This window comes from Manihot esculenta, chromosome 4, assembly GCF_001659605.2.
Source record: "Manihot esculenta cultivar AM560-2 chromosome 4, M.esculenta_v8, whole genome shotgun sequence".
NCBI lineage: Eukaryota > Viridiplantae > Streptophyta > Magnoliopsida > Malpighiales > Euphorbiaceae > Manihot > Manihot esculenta.
Window position 1 is genome coordinate 34,718,023 of NC_035164.2, and position 22,686 is coordinate 34,740,708.

Consider the following 22,686-nt stretch of genomic DNA (forward strand, 5'->3'; position numbering starts at 1 on the left):
TTCTTCTCTGTCACCGGTGACAGTCCAATCACAGTAGCACCCTTCGCTTCGAAGCTCACGTATCACCCTCCTCTCCCTTTCCCTCGATGCTTATATATTAATATTAATTAATGAAGAAATTATTTTTTTATTCTCATTATTGATATAAATTGAAAACTTCCTATAAAATTTTTATTAGCTGAACACATTGTCCCTTTCTATTTACTTTTAATTTATTTAATTATTGTACTTTACACAAAAAAAACATTTAAAAATAAAAAAATGTAAATGAAAATAATAATAACAAAGCTAAAGGAAAAAATTATTCGACTAGAAATTACAATTTTTCAATTATCTTTAAAAATAAATAAAATGAATAAAGTATTTAGCATAATCAAATATTAGAAATAATTATTTTTTAATAAAAAAAGATGCAACTGAACCCTAAGGACCAAGAATTGATTTATTCATAAATGAATTAATAATTTAAAAAACAGGTAACTCCATCTCTTTCTGTTAAAATTCTCCATTATTATTATCTTCTTCCATTTTTTCTGTTTCGCTTTCCCTTTCCAGTCTTCGCCTAATTCAGATTTATACAGGTGCATGATTAATTCTTCTATTTGTTGTATTTGCCCTTATTTTTTCCTATTTGTTCTCTTAATTTTTCGAACATTTCTATTTGGTGCTTGGGATCAGTCCCTCGATTGTTGTTTTTTTTTTTTTAGCTGCTTGATTGTTGGATTCTTCACGGTTTTGATTACTTCATTTGGTAGATGAGAATTGGTAAATTTAGAATTGATCCTTTTATCTTCGATTTTAATGAATCATTCATCATTCGGGAAAAAAAAGTTGAATCATTCACTACCATGTATGTTGATCTCCTGAATTTTTTTTCTTCTTATATATATTTTGCGTTCTTTTTAAGAAAAAAAATGTTCCCTTCATTCCAAAAGAATATGTTATTATGTGTGTTATATTAATCATAATTTGACTGAACAATTGCAGAAGGGCCATTTAGCTTCCCACCATAATTTAGAACTGTGATTGTAATTTAACTCTTGTAATGGGTATTCTTTTTGTATTGAAATTTATATTTTAATATGCAATTAACTACAAAATTAGTGAGATTCTTTCAAAATTAGTGAAACTTGCAACTCACTGTCACAAAGTCTGGTTTGGCATTTCCTTAATTTTCGTAGTATGAATTTTTCTAGATGGGTGTTGTTTTTCATGCATATTGTTACTGAATTAGAACATGTGAAGCGATGTAGATGTCTAATATTTATGTTTGTTCTTAATGATCACTCTTTTTTCTTTCATTACGTATCAGTTGTTATTGCAATTATTATATGTGAAATCTGATTAATTGCCTCTCTTTCTCTGTATCAGCTAACATTTTTGTGGTTTTTGAATTAATAAAAAGGAAAAGCTAGAATTAGTGAGCTTTAGCTCAGTGGTAGTAGAGTTGTTTCCAGAGTTATAAGGTCTTGAATTCAATTCTCAACCGGCGCCAACTGTACAAAAGAAAAAGGAACAGCTAGAGCTTTGTTGTTCATGCAGTAAGTTGTTTCAAGTTAAAAGTCAGAGAATGGCTGAAAAATCCTGTGTCAAGCGACTTCAGAAAGAATATAGAGCACTGTGTAAAGTATGTATTGTTGTTTTCACAAATTGCATATGCTGTAATCTATTTATGGTATTTACGTCCATATCTGGAGCTCAGTTTAGCACTTTCTAGATGGTCCACTATATTAATTGTCTTAATAAATATATTAGCTTGCGTATCTGGGATTTTAATATTGTTTCTGACATCACAATATTAGCCTATATGATGGATGATATTGTTTTATTTTCTATGCTATAGTGCTTTTGTCTCATTTGTTCCAGAGCATGTGCATCAGTTTTTTCAGGATTTTCCCCTTTCTTAATATGCTTTGTTTTATCATACAGCTGGTACTATATCTTCTAGTTGGTCAAGATTCACTTTATAGGTTTTGTTTATAAATCGAAGGGAAGAAGAATAATTTCTCTCATTCTTTAGGTTACTAGACTAGATAATATGTAATTTAAATAGTTTCAATGTATTATTGTTGCTGCACCAGAATTTTGTTTTAGCTGTCTTCTTTTAATACATACCTGATACTGTTTGTAAATGAACTTGTAGGAGCCAGTTTCCCATGTTGTTGCCCGTCCTTCCCCAAGTGACATTCTTGAGTGGCGTAAGTTCATGTTAATTTTCATGTCTTATTCAATTGTACCTTCTTTTCTTGATAAGGGTCTGAACCTATCGATGTACGACATTTTCTTTAGCATTTCTGGTTTTGCTGCAATGGACATGCGGCACTAACACATTGCCATGCATGGATGAAGTGAGATGTTGAGGAAAGGGATTTGAGATTACATTTATGTGTTGATGCTATCTTCCCTTCTACTTTGCATATAGGTAGAATGAGGTGGCAAAGAGATTAAAAGTGGACATAACCTCTGTGACAGAACTTGGATCAGGCTTTAAGTAAATTTCTGCATTTAGATAAAGATAAACTTTTGGGTTGTGCTTGGAGAAACAAAATTATGGCATCAAAATTTCATGCTTTATATGTGACAAAAGTCAGTGCCTTTATGTTTACCATAATTGCTTGGGATGCCTTTTGGCAAATTTTAGGGAAAAGATGACCTGCAAGATGTATACACTACAGTTAGGGAAAACAATGAATTTTTTGCAACCCAGATTGATGCATTTGGTGCTACTAAGTTTCCCTGTTGAAATCCTTCATGTGCACTAGGGTGCAGGCATCATTTGGATGAGCAAAATATTATGGGAGTGAAAATTTTCATGATACAAACAAGCATTCAGCCATCGGATAGAGATGGAGATACTTAAATCGAATGGCTGGGTGTTTACTTGCACACGTGCATACTAAACTTGTGTAATACTTGCTCCCCATGATTGTTTAATGAATAAAAATCATCCCAGGAGATGTAGATTTGCAGCCTTGTTTAATAATCCTGTTAGATCTGATTTCTTCTAGGATATAAATAGTTGGGTAATGCAGTAAGATGTGATATCTCCCAATAAATAGTTGGGTAATGCAGTAAGATGTGATGTCTCCCACAATAAGAATAACTTTTTATCGTGAATGACTCCATAGAACAGCATTTTCTTTGGACAGATCATTCAGAAAGGGGTACGTGGTAATAGAAATTGGCAGTGAAGAATTAACTCTATGAGGAGTATTTTATTTGAGTACTTGAATCATTGTTTAAATGCATTCATTGTAAGCCAGGGAGTTTCAACTTTCAACGTTAATAATGTTATAAAATAAATGAAATTTGTTGCATTTGATTAAATGTACAAACAAGATTCAACTGTTCTCAGGACTTACAGGAAAATATGTTGGGTGATGCATTGAAATCCTAGTCATTTGCTTCTTCTACCAAAGCTCAGTTCATATGTTGTTCACTAAGTGCTCTCAATTGCTTACCTATTCACTCTTCTAATAATTGGTCAAATTTTGTTGGCCATTTTTTAAGTCTCTTGTGGTCTTTGTTGCTTTTTTGTCCTTTATTTGCTTAATGTTGTTAATATCCTAAGGTGCTCCTTTGATTCTGATGATATTCAACTTTGATAATCCAGATTATGTCTTGGAGGGAAGTGAAGGAACACCTTTTGCAGGTTTGTTAATTTTGTTTAGATGTAGCATTTGTTATGAACCTATGCAATCCAATGTTATCATGTGATTATGGTTGTGTAGCACAATTGAGATCTAATGTCATTTTTTTGTTCTGGTGCAATGGAAATCTTGAAATATTGTGCTGTTAAGGTGGATATTACTATGGAAAGATCAAGTTTCCTCCTGAATATCCCTACAAACCTCCTGGAATCACGTATGGTGTTTTCTTGCTGCTTTCATTTCTTTTGAGATATAATATCCTTTGGGCAGTTTTTCCTTTTAAAAAGGGCAATGAACTTTCTTTTAATTCACTCAACTTTTTTATCCTCTGTAGGATGATCACTCCAAATGGACGCTTTGCCACTCAAAAGAAAATCTGCTTGTCTATGAGTGATTGTAAGTTCTTTACATTACATTGTTATTTGTAGAAAATCAAAACTTTCTTACTCCAGTAACTTATTTTCTTTTTCCTTTTAATTTCTCCTTGATCTTGTTGCTTTGTAGTTCATCCAGAAAGTTGGAACCCAATGTGGTCTGTATCAAGGTAAACAGATTCTAGTTTTGAAGTGTCTTTACTGGTTTGATATATAGCACCTCTTTTTTGTATCTTGTTATTTTCTCTGTCCGTTGAGTTTGTAGTATTAGTAAAGCAGCAGTCATTGTAGATCTTATTCTAAAAGTCTTCCATTTCGTTCCATGCAGCATACTTACAGGGCTTCTTTCATTCATGGTGAGTTTATTTCACCTATTCACTTTACCAGTTGCTTTCAAATATGGTTGAATTTGTTGTGGTCACGTCTTGCTTCTCAACTCCTTATGTTGTATCCTTCACTGATTGATGTTCTTAATTTACAGAATTTTTTTTTGGTCAGTGTTTTTATTTGCCTTTTTAACCTTCTTGGGATGCAAGGTGGGGTGAGATCTTGCTCATGCTGTGATTTTTCTCACTAGACTAATGAGAAATGGCCTTTTTATTGCTTTTTTCCTCTTTTTTTTTTTTTTGGGGGGGGGGGGGGGGGGGTGGGGCGAGGAGGATGATTGGCTCTGTTCTTAGTGCTGTGGCATCCTTGTAGTGGAACCTTTGAAGGATTACTGAAAGTGACATAACTTTTCACCATTTCCCTGGATTTGCTTTTCATCAAAGATGAATTTTCTATGCAGATGGACCACAGTCCCACCACAGGCAGTGTGACCACTACTGATGCTGAGAAAGCACGTCTGGCAAAAACTTCTCTTGCTTTCAATTGTAAAAAGTAAGTTGCTGCACCTTCACATGATTTCTTCCTCAATTTTTATGTTTTACTTCTAACTGCTTTCTGCAAGTAGTTTGTTGCTGTTGACTTATTTGCTAATCCTAATTGATTCTAGAGATTTGATTTGATTTGATTAGGATCCTTAATTATCTCTGTAATTATTATTTGATTATTTGCTTCCTGTTTAGATATGATTCTTTGTGTATAAATAGCCATGTAGACATATTGTACAAATCAAGAGTGAAATACAAGAATACTCAAAATTTTCCCAAAAATCTTCATGGTATCAGAGCCTTTTTCCTGATTTTTTGGGTTCAAATTCAATTTTTCCTCTTTAGGGTTTCAAAACCCTAGATTTACTTTTTTGGTACTAACCCATTTAGGAGCCCTTCACTCTCTCACCGCCGGCACCAGAAGAACTGCCGGACTGCCGCCGGCCGACCGACCTGCTCCGACGCCGGAAAAGCTTGCGCGTGAGGCTCACGCGCCACCTCTTCCCAGCGCGTGACCCGGCGCTTCCAGGCGCGTGACCCACCGTCTGTCACTGCTTCGCCGCTCCGATCACTCCGGCGACGATTCCGACCATCTTCCGGCCTTCCCGTGCTGTTACCCGGTCTTTTTGGTGAATCAATTGGGCTCTCTTGTGTGTACAACCTTGGGTACCTCATATTCTTTCAGGGTTCATAAATCTTTACTATGGTAGAAGGTAAAAGGGTCTCGATTCCTAACTCTGATAATCCTTCCTTGCAAATTAGTCCCATAAAACTTGATGGAACCAACTATCTTGCTTGGTCAAGGTCTTGTTTGTTGTTTATCAAGGCTAGAGGGCTGCAGGGTTATGTCACTGGTAATAAAAAGCAACCTGATGAGCGTGATCCAGATTTTCCTCAATGGGACTCAAATAATTGTCTTGTTATGACATGGTTACTGAACTCGATGCAACCTAATATCTCTAAGTCCTATTTGTTAATTGATACTGCTGCAAAAATATGGAAAGCTTTGTCCTTAACTTATTCCAAGATTGGGAATGATGCCCAAATTTATGATATTCGGAATAAGATTCATGGTACTAAGCAAGGAGAAATGACTATCTCCCAATTTTATTCTGAGTTATGTGGCTTATGGCAGGAACTTGATTACTATCAAGACTTTCAGGCAGACTGCACTGGAGATACAGTCAAATTTCAGAGAATGATTGAAAAGGAGCGGGTCTATGATTTTCTTGCAGGGTTGAATAATGAATATGATCCAATTCGAGTCCAAGTGTTGGGAAGAAATCCTTTTCCTTCTCTACAAGAGGCCCACGCTCATGTTCAACAAGAGGAAAGTCGTCGACATGCTATGCTCTATACTGCACCAGTTGAAAAGGCTGGGTTGACTACTAGTTTGAGCACACCACAGCCTCCTACTTCTGAGAAAGATCAATTACACTGTGACTATTGTGGGAAACCGAGGCATACCAAAGAGACTTGTTGGAAGTTACATGGTCGTCCCACTAGAGGTCGTGGAGGAAAACGAGGTACCTCTAGAAATCAAGCTAATTTAGCAGAAACTGTGGAGGAGCCTTTTAAGGAGACAACAACGACTGAGTTTCTTTCCGCTAATGAACTTCAGAGTCTCAAGCGCCTCTTGTCTCATATTGACACCTCTTCATCCTCTGGTGCCACATCTAACTTTGTAAAGTCAGGTAATGCTTCCTCTTTTAATAATGTTCCATGGATTATCGATTCTGGTGCGAATAGACATATGACAGGCTCTTCTAAAGGCTTTCTCAATTATTCTCCTTCTCTAACCAAAGATAGTGTCAGAATTGCTGATGGCTCTTTTACTCCAATATCCGGAACAGGTTCTGTTATTTGCACATCCAACATTAAATTATCATCTGTCCTTCATGTTCCCCACTTTCCTGTCAACCTTTTATCTGTCAGTGCTATCACCAATGCCCTTAACTGTAAACTTGAATTCTTTCCTGATCATTGTGTTATTCAGGATCTTCGCACAGGGAAGAGGATTGGCAATGGTAGGCTGCATGATGGCTTATACATGTTGGAGAGTGATCCGGGTTCTTCGATATCTCAAGCTTGTTTTGGAGAGAATAAGGATGTCAATCGGGAAATAATACAATGGCACCGGCGATTAGGACATCCATCATTTTTTGTCTTAGAAAAACTTTATCCTGATTTGTTTGCTAAAACCCAGTTTGACTCTTTATTTTGTGATGCTTGTGAGTATGCTAAACACACTAGAACATCCTATCCTTTGAGTCATAATAAAAGTCAAATTCCTTTTGCAACTATTAATTCTGATGTTTGGGGGCCTACTCAAACTGTCTCCTTATCTGGTAATCGATGGTTTGTCACCTTTATTGATTGTTGCACTCGAATGACTTGGGTCTATCTGATTAAAGCTAAAAGTGATGTTTTTTCTTGTTTTCAATCTTTTCATAAGATGATTTGTACTCAATTTGATACTAAGGTGAAAATTTTGAGAACTGACAATGGAAGAGAATACATGGATAGTAGCTTTTCTGCCTATTTGGAGAGTAATGGGATAGTACACCAGACTAGTTGTCCTTATACTAGTGCTCAAAATGGCGTTGCTGAGAGAAAAAATAGACATCTATTGGAGGTAGCTCGATCTCTTATGTTCACCATGAATCTACCCAAAGCATATTGGGGAGATGCAGTTCTTGTATCTGCTTACCTTATAAATAGAATGCCTCTCAAGACCCTTGACTTTATGAGTCCTTTGGCAGTTCTACAAAGGAAGAATTCATACGTTGTTCCACCAAAAATATTTGGGTGTGTTTGTTTTGTCCATACTAGAACGGCAGGGAAATTGGACCCCAAGGCCCTTAAATGTGTGTTTGTTGGGTATTCTCCGACACAGAAGGGATATAGGTGTTATCACCCTCCCTCTAGAAAATACTTAGTCAGTATGGATGTTACCTTTCGAGAAACTGAACCCTACTTCAATACCACCCACTCACCTCTTCAGGGGGAGAATAATGAGCAAGAAGAGGTGATCCAAAATTGTGTGATTCCGGATAATATGGTTCAACTAGAGAGTTTGAGTTCTAATCGACAGGGGGAGATGTCCAATCAGGGAGGAAGAATTGGTCGTTTGGACAAGCCAGATTTGAGAAGGTATTCAAGGAGAGACAAGGCAGAAGAGGCCATTATGCAGTCTACTCAGAGTCAAGAATCTTCTTCTGGTGAGTTATCCACAACTCTTGAATGCTTCAATGATTTAGATAAACCGATTGCACAAAGAAAAGGGGTCAGATCTTGTACTAAACATCCTATTTCTAACTTTGTTTCTTATGAATCCTTGTCTCCTTCCTATAGAGCCTTTGCCTTGTCTATTTCCTCTGTGTCTATTCCACAGGATTGGAAGAAAGCTCTTGCAGAACCTAAATGGAAGGAAGCAATGATTGAAGAGATGAAAGCATTGGCTAAAAATAAGACCTGGGAGCTCGTCACTCTTCCACCTGGAAAGAAACTCGTTGGCTGTAAGTGGGTGTTCACAGTGAAACACAAAGCTGATGGTACAATTGAACGATTTAAGGCCAGATTGGTTGCTAAAGGTTTCACCCAAACCTATGGAGTGGATTATCAAGAGACATTTGCCCCAGTTGCAAAAATGAATTCAATCAGAGTTCTGTTATCTTGCGCGGCCAACTTGGACTGGGACTTGCAACAGTTTGATGTGAAGAATGCTTTCCTCCATGGAGATTTAGAGGAAGAAGTATTCATGGAAATTCCTCCTGGGTTCGCTGATGAGAAGACACAAGGAAAGGTGTGCAAGTTAAAAAAGGCTTTGTATGGGCTAAAACAATCTCCCAGAGCTTGGTTTGACAGGTTTAGCAGAGCCATGATGTCCTTCGGTTACCAACAAAGCAATGCTGATCACACTCTGTTTATCAAACATCATAAGGGTAAGATCACCCTTCTTATTGTGTATGTTGATGATATAGTGGTGACAGGTGATGACAAAGAGGAAATGGCTCAACTAAAGAGGTTGTTAGCTCAGGAATTTGAAATCAAAGATCTGGGAAAACTGCAATATTTTCTAGGTATCGAGGTGGCTAGATCAGAAAAAGGAATTTTCATCTCTCAAAGAAAGTACATTCTGGATCTTTTGGGAGAAACTGGTATGATGGGGTGTAAACCAGCAGAATCTCCCATCGAAAGTAATCACAAGCTGAAAGTAGGAACTGGTGAGTCCGTGGATATTGGAAGATATCAGAGATTGGTAGGAAGGTTGATTTATCTCTCACACACTCGACCGGATATAGCCTATGCTGTTAGCTTAGTCAGCATGACCCTCGCGAGACTCATATGCAAGCTGTACTTCGCATCTTGAGATACCTAAAGTCTGCGCCAGGGAAAGGGCTTCTTTATTCCAAACATGGTCATCTCCGAATTGAAACTTTTACAGATGCAGATTGGGCAGGATCTCTCGATGACAGGAGATCCACATCTGGCTACTGCACAGTTGTGGGGGGAAACCTTGTCACTTGGAGGAGTAAAAAACAAAGTGTTGTTGCTCGGTCAAGTGCGGAAGCAGAATACAGAGCAATGGCCCAAGGAGTGTGTGAACTCTTATGGTTGCAGAAGTTATTGGAAGAGTTGAGATTGTCCGAGAGAGACAAGATAACCTTGTATTGTGACAATAAAGCTGCTATAAGTATAGCACAAAACCCAGTCCAACATGACCGAACGAAGCACATTGAAATTGATCGGCACTTCATTAAAGAAAAATTAACAGACGGTGTCTTGAGCCTAGTTCATATGACTTCTACTGAGCAACTTGCGGATGTGTTTACTAAAGGGCTTAACAACAAGATCTATCATAATCTGATTTGCAAGTTGGGCATGTGTGACATCTTTGCACCAACTTGAGGGGGAGTGTTGACTTATTTGCTAATCCTAATTGATTCTAGAGATTTGATTTGATTTGATTAGGATCCTTAATTATCTCTGTAATTATTATTTGATTATTTGCTTCCTGTTTAGATATGATTCTTTGTGTATAAATAGCCATGTAGACATATTGTACAAATCAAGAGTGAAATACAAGAATACTCAAAATTTTCCCAAAAATCTTCAGTTGCTTATATATTTATATCTATTTTCTTGGTAGCACAAAAGCATAATGCCAGCCAATGCAAGAAAGTCATTTGTGTTGTTATTGGTTGTGAGGTGTTTTTCTTCTTCTTTGCTCATCTTTTGAACTTCAAACAGGGTATCTTGTTTCTATGGGTGTCTTATCTATCATGTGCATAATAGACGCTGAAATAGTTTGATGCTTTTCTTGGTCGTGGCTGTCTTGGCATTCTGTAAACCTTGATCTGCATATTGTGCATTGTTATTCAAGATAGACTTCACAATAGCTGAACTTCAACATCCAGTCATTTCTATCCTCCCTATGCCCCTTTTTTTTAATTGGAAATTCTTTTCTGAGCAGCCCAACATTTAGGAAGTTATTTCCAGAGTACGTGGAGAAGTTTAACCAGCAACAACAATCTGAGCAGATAATTTCGGAGCAGGGGGAACGGGAGAAGAAATCTAGCCCTACAATGGAAGAACTTGATAATTCATTAGGAGATGTGAATAGAGTACAGATGCCAAAGGACACAAGAAGGAACAGGAAGCAAACATTCCCAACCTGGGTGATGTTGTTGCTGGTTTCCATCTTTGGCATCGTAATGGCATTGCCTCTGCTTCAACTTTGATTTCTACACTGCGAAATGAGAATTTTAGAACAGTAGCAGACATACAAGCTTTTGCTAGTTGATGAACTCTTCTAATAGTGCTCTTTTAGTTGTGCCCTGTATTTGACAGATACAGAGCTGTTGATGCCCAAAAAGGCTCACTGTGATCTTTATTTTGTTACTATTGGCAGTTTGTTAGTTGATGCCTTCCATGTTTGTGGCTTTATTTTCTAAAGCTAGTTGAATTTGTGTTTGCTGTATATTGCCCATTCCCTTCTAGCGTCTACGTACTGTTACTCTCATCGATTCATCTGTTGCAGGAAAAACATGATCAAGGTGAAAGCAAACGCTCTTCCGGACTGAAAGATTGGGAAACCACGTTTTGTTGTCTGTAATTATGAAACCATGATTCATGTCTGTGGTTTGTTGATGACAGTGTTCTTGTTTAACTTTTAGCTGTAGGATTAATGGAGGGTGGGGTCAAAGCTTTTCCCTGTTATGCTCTTTATTCCTTCATTTAGTAGTTTGCCGAGATTGATTTGAAAGAAAAAAAAAATAGTTTGCTGAGGTGATCTCAGTCTTTGCTTCTCTTTTTTTTTTTTTTTTTTTTCATTTCGCATCTAATTTAAAAGATTAAGCGTGATGAAAGTTTTTGCTAAGATCTTTTGAAAAAAATACGGAGATTTTTTTGAATAAAATTTTTGAAAATCTTTAAGATTATCTAATTTTGATTTACAAAATTAGTGAATTAAGAAGGTTGATTTAAAAATATTTAAACATTGTAGAAGAATTTTGTTTCTCCTATATAATTGAAAAGTATGATGCTTTAAAAAAACTTTGGCATTTAGCTACTAGTCAGTTGAATTATTTATTTATTTTATTGTGGTTTGATTCCTATAAAATTAAGAAATCGAGTTCTAGGGTCAAAAGCAAAAGCGTGTGAAGTGGGTACCAAACCCTACTGCACCTCAGTGCGTGCTGTTATTATTATTGACATAGGCAGGAATTTTCCCTACCAAAACTTGAAAGAAGAAAAGCTTCAATCACTGCGAAACATGCGGCTATTTGATGCAAAATACACATCTCCCAACTCCCCCATGCAACATCAAAAAACCCTTTTTATTTTTTCACATTTATAATAATCACTCCATTTTTTTTTTTAATAATTATTCTCTAATTTACGTATGTCTCTCTCTCCCATATTTGTTCTACACTTCCTTTTTCCCTGTATTCATACTCAAGATCAAGATTCAGCAAAAGAGAATTTGGTTCTTGAAGTATGATTGCTGCAAACAAACACTTTTACTTATTTGTTAATCTTTTGCTCTTGCCTTTTACTGAGTAGGTTTAAAATTGAAAGGGAAGCCATCAATTATAATTTATTCATTATTCCATTACATTTACCTTTTGTTAAAGTGTGTTAGCTGGCTAGACGTCTGTCTGATCCTAAGTATCATTTTTTGGTATAAATCTAATGCTGTTCTCTTATGAATATTTTTACCATCACATATCCTTTCCAACCCAAAAGTTAATTAAAGGGTTACAATACAATTTGAACTACTCAAAAGTTACTATTTCTATAGGCTGCAATTTACTCGATAAAATATCAGTTGGGTGGTTGGGCATTGCCTTTTTTTGCACTAGGAGGTAGCATATCTGAAATGATTATAGGATCTTCTTTTCATCCCATCTCTCTTTCTTTGTTTGTTACCTTCCTTTAGTAAAGAAATAATTGAAGTTAGACAATTGTGAACTTCACTTCTTCATCTTCTTGCCTCTTAATTTCATCCCAGCTGCCTATATTTTCATCTATTCCCCCTACCCTTCTTTGCAAATAAGTTAAGGGCTTACTTGTTCTGATTATTCTTGTGTTGTTACTCTTGGTTCTAGTTTGTGTTTGATTCCAACAATTTTCAGGCAACGACCGATGAAGAAATCTCCGGTATATCCAAACTATGAAGGAAGTGATTATGGTGGCTATGAGTTTGATCCTCAAGTGGATTTCACACAGGTAAACCACCTGTATGCACTTTTAGTTCTATGGCTCTGTAGCTCTATGTTTTCCTTATCTGCCACCTTACTTTGACATTGTTAGAGGAGCTACAATATCTTCTAATAACAATGGATTAACATAGTAATCAGATGATGAATCAGTGCTGATAATTCTCTCTTTTTCAAGAATGAAAAAGTTCTTGTTTGTTGCATATGCTTGTGAACCATACTTTTCTCAGTTTTTTGATGTGATATGAAGACAGAAAATAGATGGTGTGGTGTACAATACTGCTGATTGATCTACAAAGCTAAACTAAGCTTGTCAGTATCTGTGAACTACTTTGATTTGAACTACTTTGATTTTGATGTTTCAATAGTGTTGTACAATTTAGTTGGAGGCATGTCCAAGTACCTGGAGTGTCTTCTACAAGCGAGTTAATTTTATGCTTTTGTGGCTTGCTCAGTTCTTGGAAGAAGCAAGGCAGCACGCAAGACAAATGAATCTACAGAACTCACAGTCAAATGCAGAAGAAGCTAGAAAAACAAGAACAGGAGGAGAAGAGAAAAAGAGCAAAAAGTCTTGGAAAAATTCTCTCCTCAAATGGTGGAAGTCTGACAATAAAAAGAAAACAGAACCTGCTAATAGCTCTCATATTTCAAACCCAAGAAAGGGTCATGTTTCTGGTCCAATATATGGGAGCGGCAGAGCCGTTGAACCGAAGCACCGGCGACAAACTTCTGGTCCACTAACCAACCTTTTCAACCCTACAAAGAGAACTGGGAATGAGATACCATACATGTGTCTTGATCAACTTAATAGTCCTCACGGTGTTAAAGCCTATGGACCTGTTTACTTGGTAACTTAGCCTTTCAGCAACAAAATCATGCAAGGGATCTCCAGTTTCCGCTGCTAAAATAAGTTGTTCTGGCGGAGAATGGGAAATTATCGCGGCAAGAAAGTGCATAAGATCGTTTGAATAGGCTGAAACCATCAGATTCTGATCAGCAGTAATGTGCACACAGTTGGATTATCTAATAGCAAGATCTTGCAGTGAAGATTATCTGTTCTTGTTGTTGTTCTTGTTTACTGAGTTACATGTATGTTCAGAATAACTATTATATGTAGTCTATTGAATTTTCAATCTCAAATCTCCGTTTTTCTTGGTGCATTTTTGTCTAAATTTGATTTCATTCCTTTTAAAAATGATGTAAGGGTGCTTATAGATACATCCTCTAGTATGATCATTTGTGAAGTAAATTAGGAGTAGTTTCACGAATAAATGTATGACAATATATTTGAATGCTCATTTGGTTATAGACATTATCGACCACCTGGATGCCGAAGTTGTCCTTCGGATGATCTCGTAGTCTCACGGGGTGGAGACAATGGGCGGGCCAGCCTATGAATTTTCCTTCCTTTTATCGCATTTTGCTAAAGGCACCCATGTTTCAAGAATTTGCTTTCCTTCACTATATTATTCAAACATTGCCCTGGCTCTTGTGTAAATTCTCTGAAACAGGAGGAAAGTAGAGGAATCCGTCCTGCTTTAGGTTTATTGAGTGATGAAGAAGTTACTCTGTCAAAGATTGTTGATATTCTACCCATAACCACTTATAAATTAGTGGAGAGGAATCAACTACTATGGAAGAAGCTGCATCTCAGGCTTGACAAAGACATGCCCACTACTTCACTTGGGGTTATCTTTCTAGGAAAAGTAGGAAGTTGCACAGTAAGTTCAACTATGTGTTGACACTTCACATAGACACAAAGATTAATGGACAACTTGAATTTTGAGAATTTGGAAATTGTCACTGTTAACTTCCACCAAGCGTACCGAATCAATATAGTGAAAAGTGAATGAATAATATAAAAAGAGAACACATTACTAAAAAACATAATATTAAATAGATAAATAATTTATAATTGAATAAATTAAATATAAACATAAATAGTAAAATATAAAAAGTGAAAAAAATATATACATACATAAACAATTTCTCCTTGTAATTACAGGAAATAGTATCTTGGAGTTCATTTTGGACAAGTTTCTTGCCAAGCAAATTGAATGATAATACTTTGCTAGGGACACAGACTCACAGATTAAAAGGAATCAACGCAAAGACTTGCCAAAGTTTGCGAATGAACTAAAAGAAGATGATGAAAGTAAAACTTACTGAAGTTCAGCAAATAAAACAAATTCAATTCATGGCATTTAAATGGATTAGCAGCTTTGTAACAGATGAATCAATATTTGAAACAAGAATGTAATGGAAATATATCTTCAGTAGCACAAGATGGATTGCTTCACATTCTTTTAACAGAAAACCTGCCAAGCCTAGCAGGCTAGTAGCTCTCTCCTCAGTTCTCAATTCTCAATTCTCACACAGTATATTCATTTCAAACATTTGTTCCTAATCCTCTGTTCCAAAACCATCGCTACCAGCAATATCTGACTTGATCATCTCAGACTTCTCAGTATTAAAATTCAGAAAACACTGAGCAAATCTAGAAGAGAGTTTATCTTTACCTCCAAAAGGGAGCAACAATTCTTAAGGATGATAATGAGAAGAGTTCAATTTCAGCAACTCCAATCAAACCAAGCCAATGTTGACGAGATGATGAAATATCTTCGGTCATCCATAAGCACTCGTTTGATTCTTTCTTTCAAGTTTACATATAAAATACATTTCTCCTCCTCACTGGTTAGACATCAACAGAGCTACTAGAACTACTAGGAGCCACCCTTTTTTCCCTGCTTAAAAGCCTCTTCAATGATCTTAGCCTTTGTGCAGGCATTGGTGATTTAGATTCTTCCTCAGGAAAATTGTCACTCGCTTGCACAGGTATATCAATAACCATCATCTCATCTTGCCTAGCAGAAGAAGCAGCGGAAGAAGGAGAAGAAAAAGAGGGTCCTTCAGTGGAAGTTCCTTCTTCCAAGCCACCGCCTGCGCCACCGCCGCCAGTGCTTACTTGAGTCTGGTCGCCCCAAAACAAAACATTTGTGGGAAAATTCGGTGATTCTGTGGACAACACAGAAGCCAAAATTTCGTCTGGAGACTGAATATTCTCTTGCAAATCATTAGCGTCCACACTGAAGCATTCGGATAATGGTGCTACTGAGTTTCTACAGAGAGGGCAAGTAGAGTGGGACTGAAACCACATATCTATACAATCTACATGGAATCCATGGTTGCATTTAGGCAGCAACCTCGTCTTTTCCCCTTCAGCAACTTCAGATAAGCAAACTGCACATTCTAAACCATCTTTGAAGTCTTTGGATTGGAAAATTACCATAGGTAGGGATCTAAGGACGGAAAGTTCTAGCCCTCTCCGCACTTGGTCCTGACCAGGGGTAAAAACGAAACGGCGACGGTTCCGGCGAGAGGGTGATGGAGGAGTTGGATCTTCAATGCGCCACCAAAACCATTTTGCATAGAGATGAAGAAAGAGCACAAAAACCACTACAATAAATAGAATGATTATGCCCAACACCATGATCTTTCCTGTTATTTGCACTGTTCCTGAATCGTCCCAATCCCCCATGGCTACTTCTCAGGGAAAAAAAAAAGATACCTTCTTGAAATGTATATATTAACAAAATGCAAAACCCAGATCAGAATTAAGAAGATTGTGAAAAATGTAGCAAAACCCAAATGGTTTTCTTTGCTTTACAGTGATTCTAAAAAATCACAGACGAAAAGATGAATTATGATATGGACGAATGAAGAACCGAGTTATAAATACTATATAGGAAGAGAGAGAAGGTGAGAACTTGTTGTTTAAGTTGAGAAATGGTGAGAGTGGGATAAGATTGGAGTCCAATACTAAGAATGGTGAAATCAAAATTGAGGACCAAAGACGTGGACCTAACGAGAGAATAATGAGGAAGAAGGGAAGAAGACGACGGGTTTCGGGTCTAAAGCAAGCAAATGAAAAGCTTTCCCTTGATCAACTATTTATTAATTTGAAATTTATTTTATCTTTTATAAAGATAAATCTCATAATCTTTAGATTTTATATGTGTTAATTAATTAATTAATTAATTTTTTTTCATTTAAAAAATATAGAAAACAAAATATAATTTAAATTCAATTTCTTTTTACGTTTTTATAATAAAAAGAAGAAGATAAGAGTAAAGATTGTTTTGTCATGTAATCCATCGGGTTATTGATTAAAAAGGTGACATAAATTTAAATATAATTATTAATTAAAAATTATTAAATTTAATTTTTTATATAAAATTGAATTTATAAAAACTACATGTATTATTAAAAACTATTAATTAGGAGATATTTTTAATATAAATAAAAATAACAAACTTATTATAAAATATTATTTTAACATAAATTATTATGGACTTCAAAATAAATTACATAAATGTTATTCAAAAATAAATATTATTTTAACATAAATGTAAATGATTCTAATAAATTAATTAGTTTAAGTTTACCTTTCAGATTAAGTTTATCCAAAAATCTCTCATTAATAAATCTCTATAAAATAATTATTTCCCAGAGTTGTAAAAATTGCATAACTTAAATTTTTTCAATAAAAAAAATAGAGTGATATTTTCTTTTTACCAACTGCCAAAATCTTCAAGGCATGACTTGAAGATTAGATGGTCTATTTGACTGGGTCTTAGGGATATCTATCTATCTATCAGCATTGCATTTAAGAAGCTTGATTTGAAATCAAGTTAGAATCAAACTATTCACCTTTTGATTTTTCCATTTCTCTTCAACCACTCAATTTTGATACCTATTTTTCATCTCTCTTTGGATTTTGAACCATCCATCCATCCATCTCAAAAGCATATTTTTGGGCTTTAAAGAAGTCTCACATCAAAAGAAGAAAACAGAAATGAGACAAAATGATGAAAGTGGAAATGATATTTTCTGAGAGTCTATAGGTAGCCATTCATCGATGATAAGTATAGAGGGTAAAACCACAGGCACAGCTACAAAAGCGATTGAAATCTAATATGGGTTTCTTTTTGGGCTTAGTAGGCCCATCAATAGGCCCATTAATCTAAAATATCTAAAAATTAAGCCTGATGGGCCACAACAACAATATCAAACGTTGTTTGTCAATTCGTTATCTTGAATTTCTGCAACTAAGCGACGCTCTCTGTGTGTGGTTCTCTGACCGTCTCCCCCTCTCCCTTTGCTAATTTCTGCCTTTTAAAATTCTCTTTCTTAGCTTCTTTTCTTCATCATTTACAGACTCACTCCATATATTCTTTTCCTTTTCTTTCTTAGGAAGCTGGTATAATTGAATTTTATTAAGCCTCAACTTGGTAGTTGGAACTTCTAGCTCATTCTCAGTAACTTCACTTCATGTATTTTTTGTGTCTATTTGAGATTTCTTTTCTGGTTTTTGCTGGATGAACTCTCATCAATGCCTTTACTAGGTAATCTATTCCCTTCCTCTACTTTCTGCCTTTTTTTTTTAATGCTTTTCCGTAGTTTCAGATGGGTTAATATACATTTAATTTAGGATTGCAACGAGTTCTCTTTCTTTTTTTTAACCTTTTGCTCAATTTCACCCTAAAACACAAGAATTTACCTCTTGCAAGCTTTTCCATTGTAATGCAATTTATTAAAAGAATACATATGAAAAAAAAAAAAGAATTGTTTTCCCTTCTTATATGCTTGAATTTAGTACGATTCCATAAAATCTTATGCTCTTGTATAAATTGCTTTAGTCCTTTCTTGGATTTGTGTTTCTGCATTATTGGTGATACATTGATAGTTATCTATGGGGGTGTTGATATAATCTGCAGATATTGCTACTACTCAAGCTTCCTTGCAAAATCATCTAAGTCCATTAGGGGTTCAATCCCTCATTCATTGTAAGGTTTTATCAAGTCAATTTATATTTGGGGATGGGAAGATACCGGTATCTACGTGGAAATCTTTCCACTTCCCTAGGAAGTTAAATCCTTTTGAAAGGAGTAAACTTCAGATCAAGGCAGTTGCTACTCTTGAACCCAAATGTTTAGCCAACAAGGAAGATGGACACAAGATTAGTGAAAATGCACAGCTTGATATCGATTCCGATGCCTCAAAGGTTCAGGCTGAGTCTTCAAGTGCAGACTCAACAGAATTGGGTGAGAAAGAAAGGTTGAGGCGGATTAGAATTTCTAAAGCAAATAAAGGAAATACTCCATGGAACAAAGGGAGGAAGCACAGTGCTGGCAAGTGTTAGCTAAATATTTTCCATATATATGTTTGTTTTCGTTATTACTGTGGTGATGTAACCACAAACCTCTAATCCATGTGCAGAAACCCTTCAACGGATTAGAGAAAGAACAAGACTTGCTATGCAGAATCCTAAGGTGATGTCATGTAAGCATATTTTTATGTAATCGTTTGACATGACTTCTCACATCCTGAATAGAATATACTCTATAATTGGACTCAAGTTCTGAATTAACAAAATTGATTTAAGCTTAAACAAACAAGTAAAAGTGAAGGTCTGGGATATTCAGTCCACTTCATCTCTCTGTCTATGTGATTGCTTTAATACTGTTGTAGTTTTCAACTTGCAGAAACTCATCTATGTTAACACTTGTTTTACTTAATTTATATTTATTGCTTAACATCTTAAAAGTGTTGTCAAAGTATTTATTCAATATCAAGATTAATTATTCAATGAATAAATCTCTCTCAGGTCCAAAAGACCATCAACATAAATTGGTCAATTTTAGTGCCTAAGTTGTCTATGCTCATAAGTGTAATTAATTGAATCGTCTAGAAGAATAGTTTTGTGGTGACCAATAATTGACATATTGGACGTGGTTCCCAAAATCCATGGACCATAATCAATGAACTGGCTAAATACCACTTTACAGAAATTTACTCAATTTTGGCTTCTCTTTTGAGCTGATACTTGGTCTCAACAAATTTACTTGATCTTGCAGGATGACTTTTCCTTTTGTGTCTCACTTATATTCCTATTGTAATCCTTACCTTCTTTGCCTTAATATGCGGACACACTTTTCTTGAGCAAAAAATGAAGGATCTATACATGATTCAGCTCACATATTATGCATACATTGAACTGAAAATATCCACAAATTCCTTGATTTCATTTCTCAGTTTTATGATTACTTCAAATAGTTCAAAAATGAAATTATTCATTTCATTGAAAAATTTTGTCTATGCAGATCAAGATGAAGTTGGCCAACCTTGGACATGCTCAGAGGTGGGGGCTGCATTATTTTATTTCAACTCTTCTTAGCTAAGTTTTTTAGTCCCAAACTAATTCGACTGTCATATTGTTAGGAGTTGGTTTTGAATTGCCATCTGTATCTACTAATGCTAGCAGAGCAGTCTTGCTTATTCGGAAAAAAATGTTATTTGATAAGCTTTGTTGTGTTGTTTACTTGGGTGGTTAATTCTTCCAATTGAAGTTTTTAAATTTTAAATTTTGATTATGCTAAATAATAAAAAATTGCAATATCCTTAATTATCTTGTAGTGAAGAGACAAGGATGAAAATTGGAGTTGGAGTACGAATGAGGTGGCAAAAGCGCCGGGAGAAGATGACTCTGCAGGAAACTTGTCTCTATGAGTGGCAAAATTTGATTGCTGAAGCTTCTAGAAGAGGATATCTTGGCGAGGAAGAGCTGCAGTGGGATTCCTACAAGATCTTAAGTGAAAAGCTTGAGGTTGAATGGGTAGAGAGTATTGAACAAAGAAAAGCAACGCGTAGGCCAAAGGGTAGCAAGAGAGCACCAAAGTCCCCTGAACAAAAAAGAAAAATTGCAGAAGCCATTGCTGCCAAATGGGCTGATCCTGTAAGTTCTCCTTTAAGATTGTCATGCTTTATTTTTCTGCGCTGAGCGTTGCTTATGAAATTGGAGTATAAACCTGATCAATTGGATTCGCTGGTGAAAGAAAAATTGAAGATGAAAATTTCAATTTGGAGTATGAAACATAATGATGTTCCTTGCCCAAGAAAGATGGCACAATACCTATATAACCTTAAATATATACCTCTACGTAATCAGTGGAAAAAAAGATGTGGGTTTCAACATGATATACCTACTGAATTCAATTTGGTTTGTACTTGTCTGAATACCTAAGGTTTTTTGCCTGAACCTGTCGTGAACCTCATCAACTGCCACCTGCATGTTTCCTTGATAATAGTCTACAATGAACTGATTACTTGTCGGTTGAGTTCATTTGTTAGGTCTCATGGTAGGGCAACACTACAACTGATTTAGCTCTGCAGCTGGAATCTTGTGCATTTTTTCACTGTAATTTATTTGTGGCGACACTAGGACTACCGAGATAGAGTTCGCTCTGCACTTGCTAAATATCATGGCATACCAGCTGGAGCTGAAAGGAGGCCAAGGCGAAGGCCAAGTACCCAAGCCAAGAAACAGGACCCAACAAAGAGAAAAACTAGGGATACAAACAATTTGTCTGGAAATGATGCGACAAGCCCAATTCAGCGGCTAAGACTGCGGAGAAGTAAGACACCATTGTACAAGGATCCTTTGGCAGGTTCAAAGTTGGAGATGATAAAGAACATCAGAGCACAAAGAGCTGCCGCAGAAACCAAGAAAACTGAAGCCATTGGACGAGCAAGGTTAGTATGCTACACGAGGAGTGACTTGGGAGTATGAAATACAAATAAAAATCAGTTCTCTGACACTCACAATGAAATTATTGAGAAGGCATGACCATATTTTGCACTTGTATCCAATGCAATTTCCTTAAGAGAGTTAAATAAGATTTGACTAATAAATCTTCAATTGTTGCTGGAAAAGAAAATTGTCAAGAGTGCATGCCAGAGAACCATCTGGTTTTATCTCGGTTTCATGATAATCACACTTGTTTTTTGTGTGAATAGAGTTTCTGCCCTTAATTATGCAGCTCAGTCAGAAAATATGCTAATGTTATCTAATATGCTGCAGGTTGTTAATTGCTGAAGCTGAGAAAGCTGCTAAGGCCCTTGAGGTTGCTGCAACAAAGAGTCCTATTGCTCAAGCCTCCCTCCTGGAAACCAGAAAGCTGATAACTGAAGCAATTCAGTCACTTGAATCCATAGACACTGTGCACATCACATCTACTAAGAATGACTTGGACCCTTCTCTTGGACCAGCTGAAAGGATTAGCCAGGTTGAAATGGCAATGGACATGGGAAATGGAAACTCTAATCAAGCAGAGTTGAAAGAAGTAAATGGAACCAAAATCCTTGCATCAAGTAAAGATGAGGACCTCAACTTCACTAACTTGCATGACATTCTGAATGGTGAGAATGAAATTCTCTCTGCAAACTCTAATGGGTATAGTTTGCCTTCAATTAGATTGGAGAGTCTCCTCGAACACCCGAGTTCGCCCAATCATTTTGGCCAATTGGAAGCAAACGGGAATGTTAAACCTCAAAGGAATCCTTTACTGAATGGATCCCAGGTTCAGCAAGTGAAAGAGGAGTCACCTTCTAAACCAATCTCTAGCACTAAGAAATGGGTTCGTGGAAGACTTGTTGAAGTGCAAGACGGTGACAAGTGTTAACTCGCAGAAAATTTCGAAGTTGATCCATTTACCAAACTTCATCTTTTCTTGGGTTGACATGAGCTGTCATTCCTCATCATGGTTCTTTTTGATCCAAGAACCCAGGAATCCTGCCAACACAAAGTGGCTATTTCGGCTTTGTCGCTTTGCCATATAATATTTGGTTCTGTAATATTTACAGTTGATCAAAAGAATTTTTACTAATACTGAATACTTGAAGAATCATTTCTGTCTGCCATATTTTTGTCGTTCAATTAGAAGCATTGGTTCTTTCACTGTCATTAGATTGTTCAATGTTTAGAGAGAGAAGCCGGCGGAAGTCTACTTGCTTTCATGCCCAAGTGTATGGTTTAATCTTTAGTAATTTCCAGTTTCTCTTGGCTACCATCCACGCTAATAAATTCACAATCAAAATTGCTTTGTCTGTTTAAAAGAATCAGATCTCCAGCATGAAGAAAATGTTTACTGTTTGAAAGAATCAAATCTCCAGCACGGCAGAAACGCCGCTAAGGAGGAAAATTTTAGCAGAGTCTCAGTTTTCATTA

General features: G+C 36.2%; 4 protein-coding genes across 6 annotated transcripts; 3 read left to right on the top strand and 1 right to left on the bottom strand.

Annotated features, from left to right (window-relative positions):
- The first annotated feature begins 428 nt into the window (after window positions 1-428).
- Window positions 429-10,879, top strand: LOC110613820 (ubiquitin-conjugating enzyme E2 34). Of its 3 annotated transcripts, none has more exons than XM_021755162.2 (10): window positions 429-581; window positions 1,406-1,627; window positions 2,144-2,198; window positions 3,614-3,652; window positions 3,801-3,864; window positions 3,985-4,046; window positions 4,155-4,194; window positions 4,353-4,380; window positions 4,812-4,903; window positions 10,373-10,879. In XM_021755162.2, exons 2-10 carry the CDS (start codon window positions 1,571-1,573, stop codon window positions 10,638-10,640), a joined length of 705 nt encoding a protein of 234 aa, XP_021610854.1. In that variant the 5' UTR covers window positions 429-581; window positions 1,406-1,570; the 3' UTR covers window positions 10,641-10,879. The 3 variants fall into 3 exon arrangements, with proteins under 3 accessions (XP_021610854.1, XP_043811899.1, XP_021610855.1); XM_043955964.1 differs by having other exon boundaries at window positions 466-581; window positions 1,412-1,627; XM_021755163.2 differs by having other exon boundaries at window positions 474-581; window positions 1,372-1,627.
- Window positions 10,880-11,414: 535 nt separating this feature from the next.
- LOC110613236 lies at window positions 11,415-13,774 on the top strand. The gene is made up of 2 exons (XM_043956293.1): window positions 11,415-12,630; window positions 13,076-13,774. Exons 1-2 carry the CDS (start codon window positions 12,547-12,549, stop codon window positions 13,475-13,477), a joined length of 486 nt encoding a protein of 161 aa, XP_043812228.1. The 5' UTR covers window positions 11,415-12,546; the 3' UTR covers window positions 13,478-13,774.
- Window positions 13,775-14,795: 1,021 nt separating this feature from the next.
- On the bottom strand, window positions 14,796-16,551 carry LOC110613134 (RING-H2 finger protein ATL3). The gene has a single exon (XM_021754098.2). The coding sequence runs from the start codon at window positions 16,156-16,158 to the stop codon at window positions 15,316-15,318; it is 843 nt and encodes a 280-aa protein (XP_021609790.1). The 5' UTR covers window positions 16,159-16,551; the 3' UTR covers window positions 14,796-15,315.
- A 1,129-nt stretch (window positions 16,552-17,680) lies between these two features.
- On the top strand, window positions 17,681-22,526 carry LOC110613603. The gene is made up of 7 exons (XM_021754823.2): window positions 17,681-18,025; window positions 18,398-18,811; window positions 18,900-18,952; window positions 19,784-19,821; window positions 20,097-20,415; window positions 20,902-21,212; window positions 21,541-22,526. Exons 1-7 carry the CDS (start codon window positions 18,013-18,015, stop codon window positions 22,139-22,141), a joined length of 1,749 nt encoding a protein of 582 aa, XP_021610515.1. The 5' UTR covers window positions 17,681-18,012; the 3' UTR covers window positions 22,142-22,526.
- Window positions 22,527-22,686: the final 160 nt, after the last annotated feature.

Coding starts and splice junctions, on each gene's coding strand:
- LOC110613603 (XM_021754823.2), top strand. Junction 18,812..18,899: donor AGGGAGGAAGCACAGTGCTG/GCAAGTGTTAGC, acceptor ATCCATGTGCAG/AAACCCTTCAACGGATTAGA. Junction 21,213..21,540: donor GAAGCCATTGGACGAGCAAG/GTTAGTATGCTA, acceptor AATATGCTGCAG/GTTGTTAATTGCTGAAGCTG.
- LOC110613134 (XM_021754098.2), bottom strand. CDS start 16,158: ATGGGGGATTGGGACGATTCAGGAACAGTGCAAATAACAGGAAAGATC.
- LOC110613820 (XM_021755162.2), top strand. CDS start 1,571: ATGGCTGAAAAATCCTGTGTCAAGCGACTTCAGAAAGAATATAGAGCA. Junction 3,653..3,800: donor TGAAGGAACACCTTTTGCAG/GTTTGTTAATTT, acceptor TGTGCTGTTAAG/GTGGATATTACTATGGAAAG. Junction 4,195..4,352: donor CCAATGTGGTCTGTATCAAG/GTAAACAGATTC, acceptor CGTTCCATGCAG/CATACTTACAGGGCTTCTTT.
- LOC110613236 (XM_043956293.1), top strand. CDS start 12,547: ATGAAGAAATCTCCGGTATATCCAAACTATGAAGGAAGTGATTATGGT. Junction 12,631..13,075: donor CTCAAGTGGATTTCACACAG/GTAAACCACCTG, acceptor TGGCTTGCTCAG/TTCTTGGAAGAAGCAAGGCA.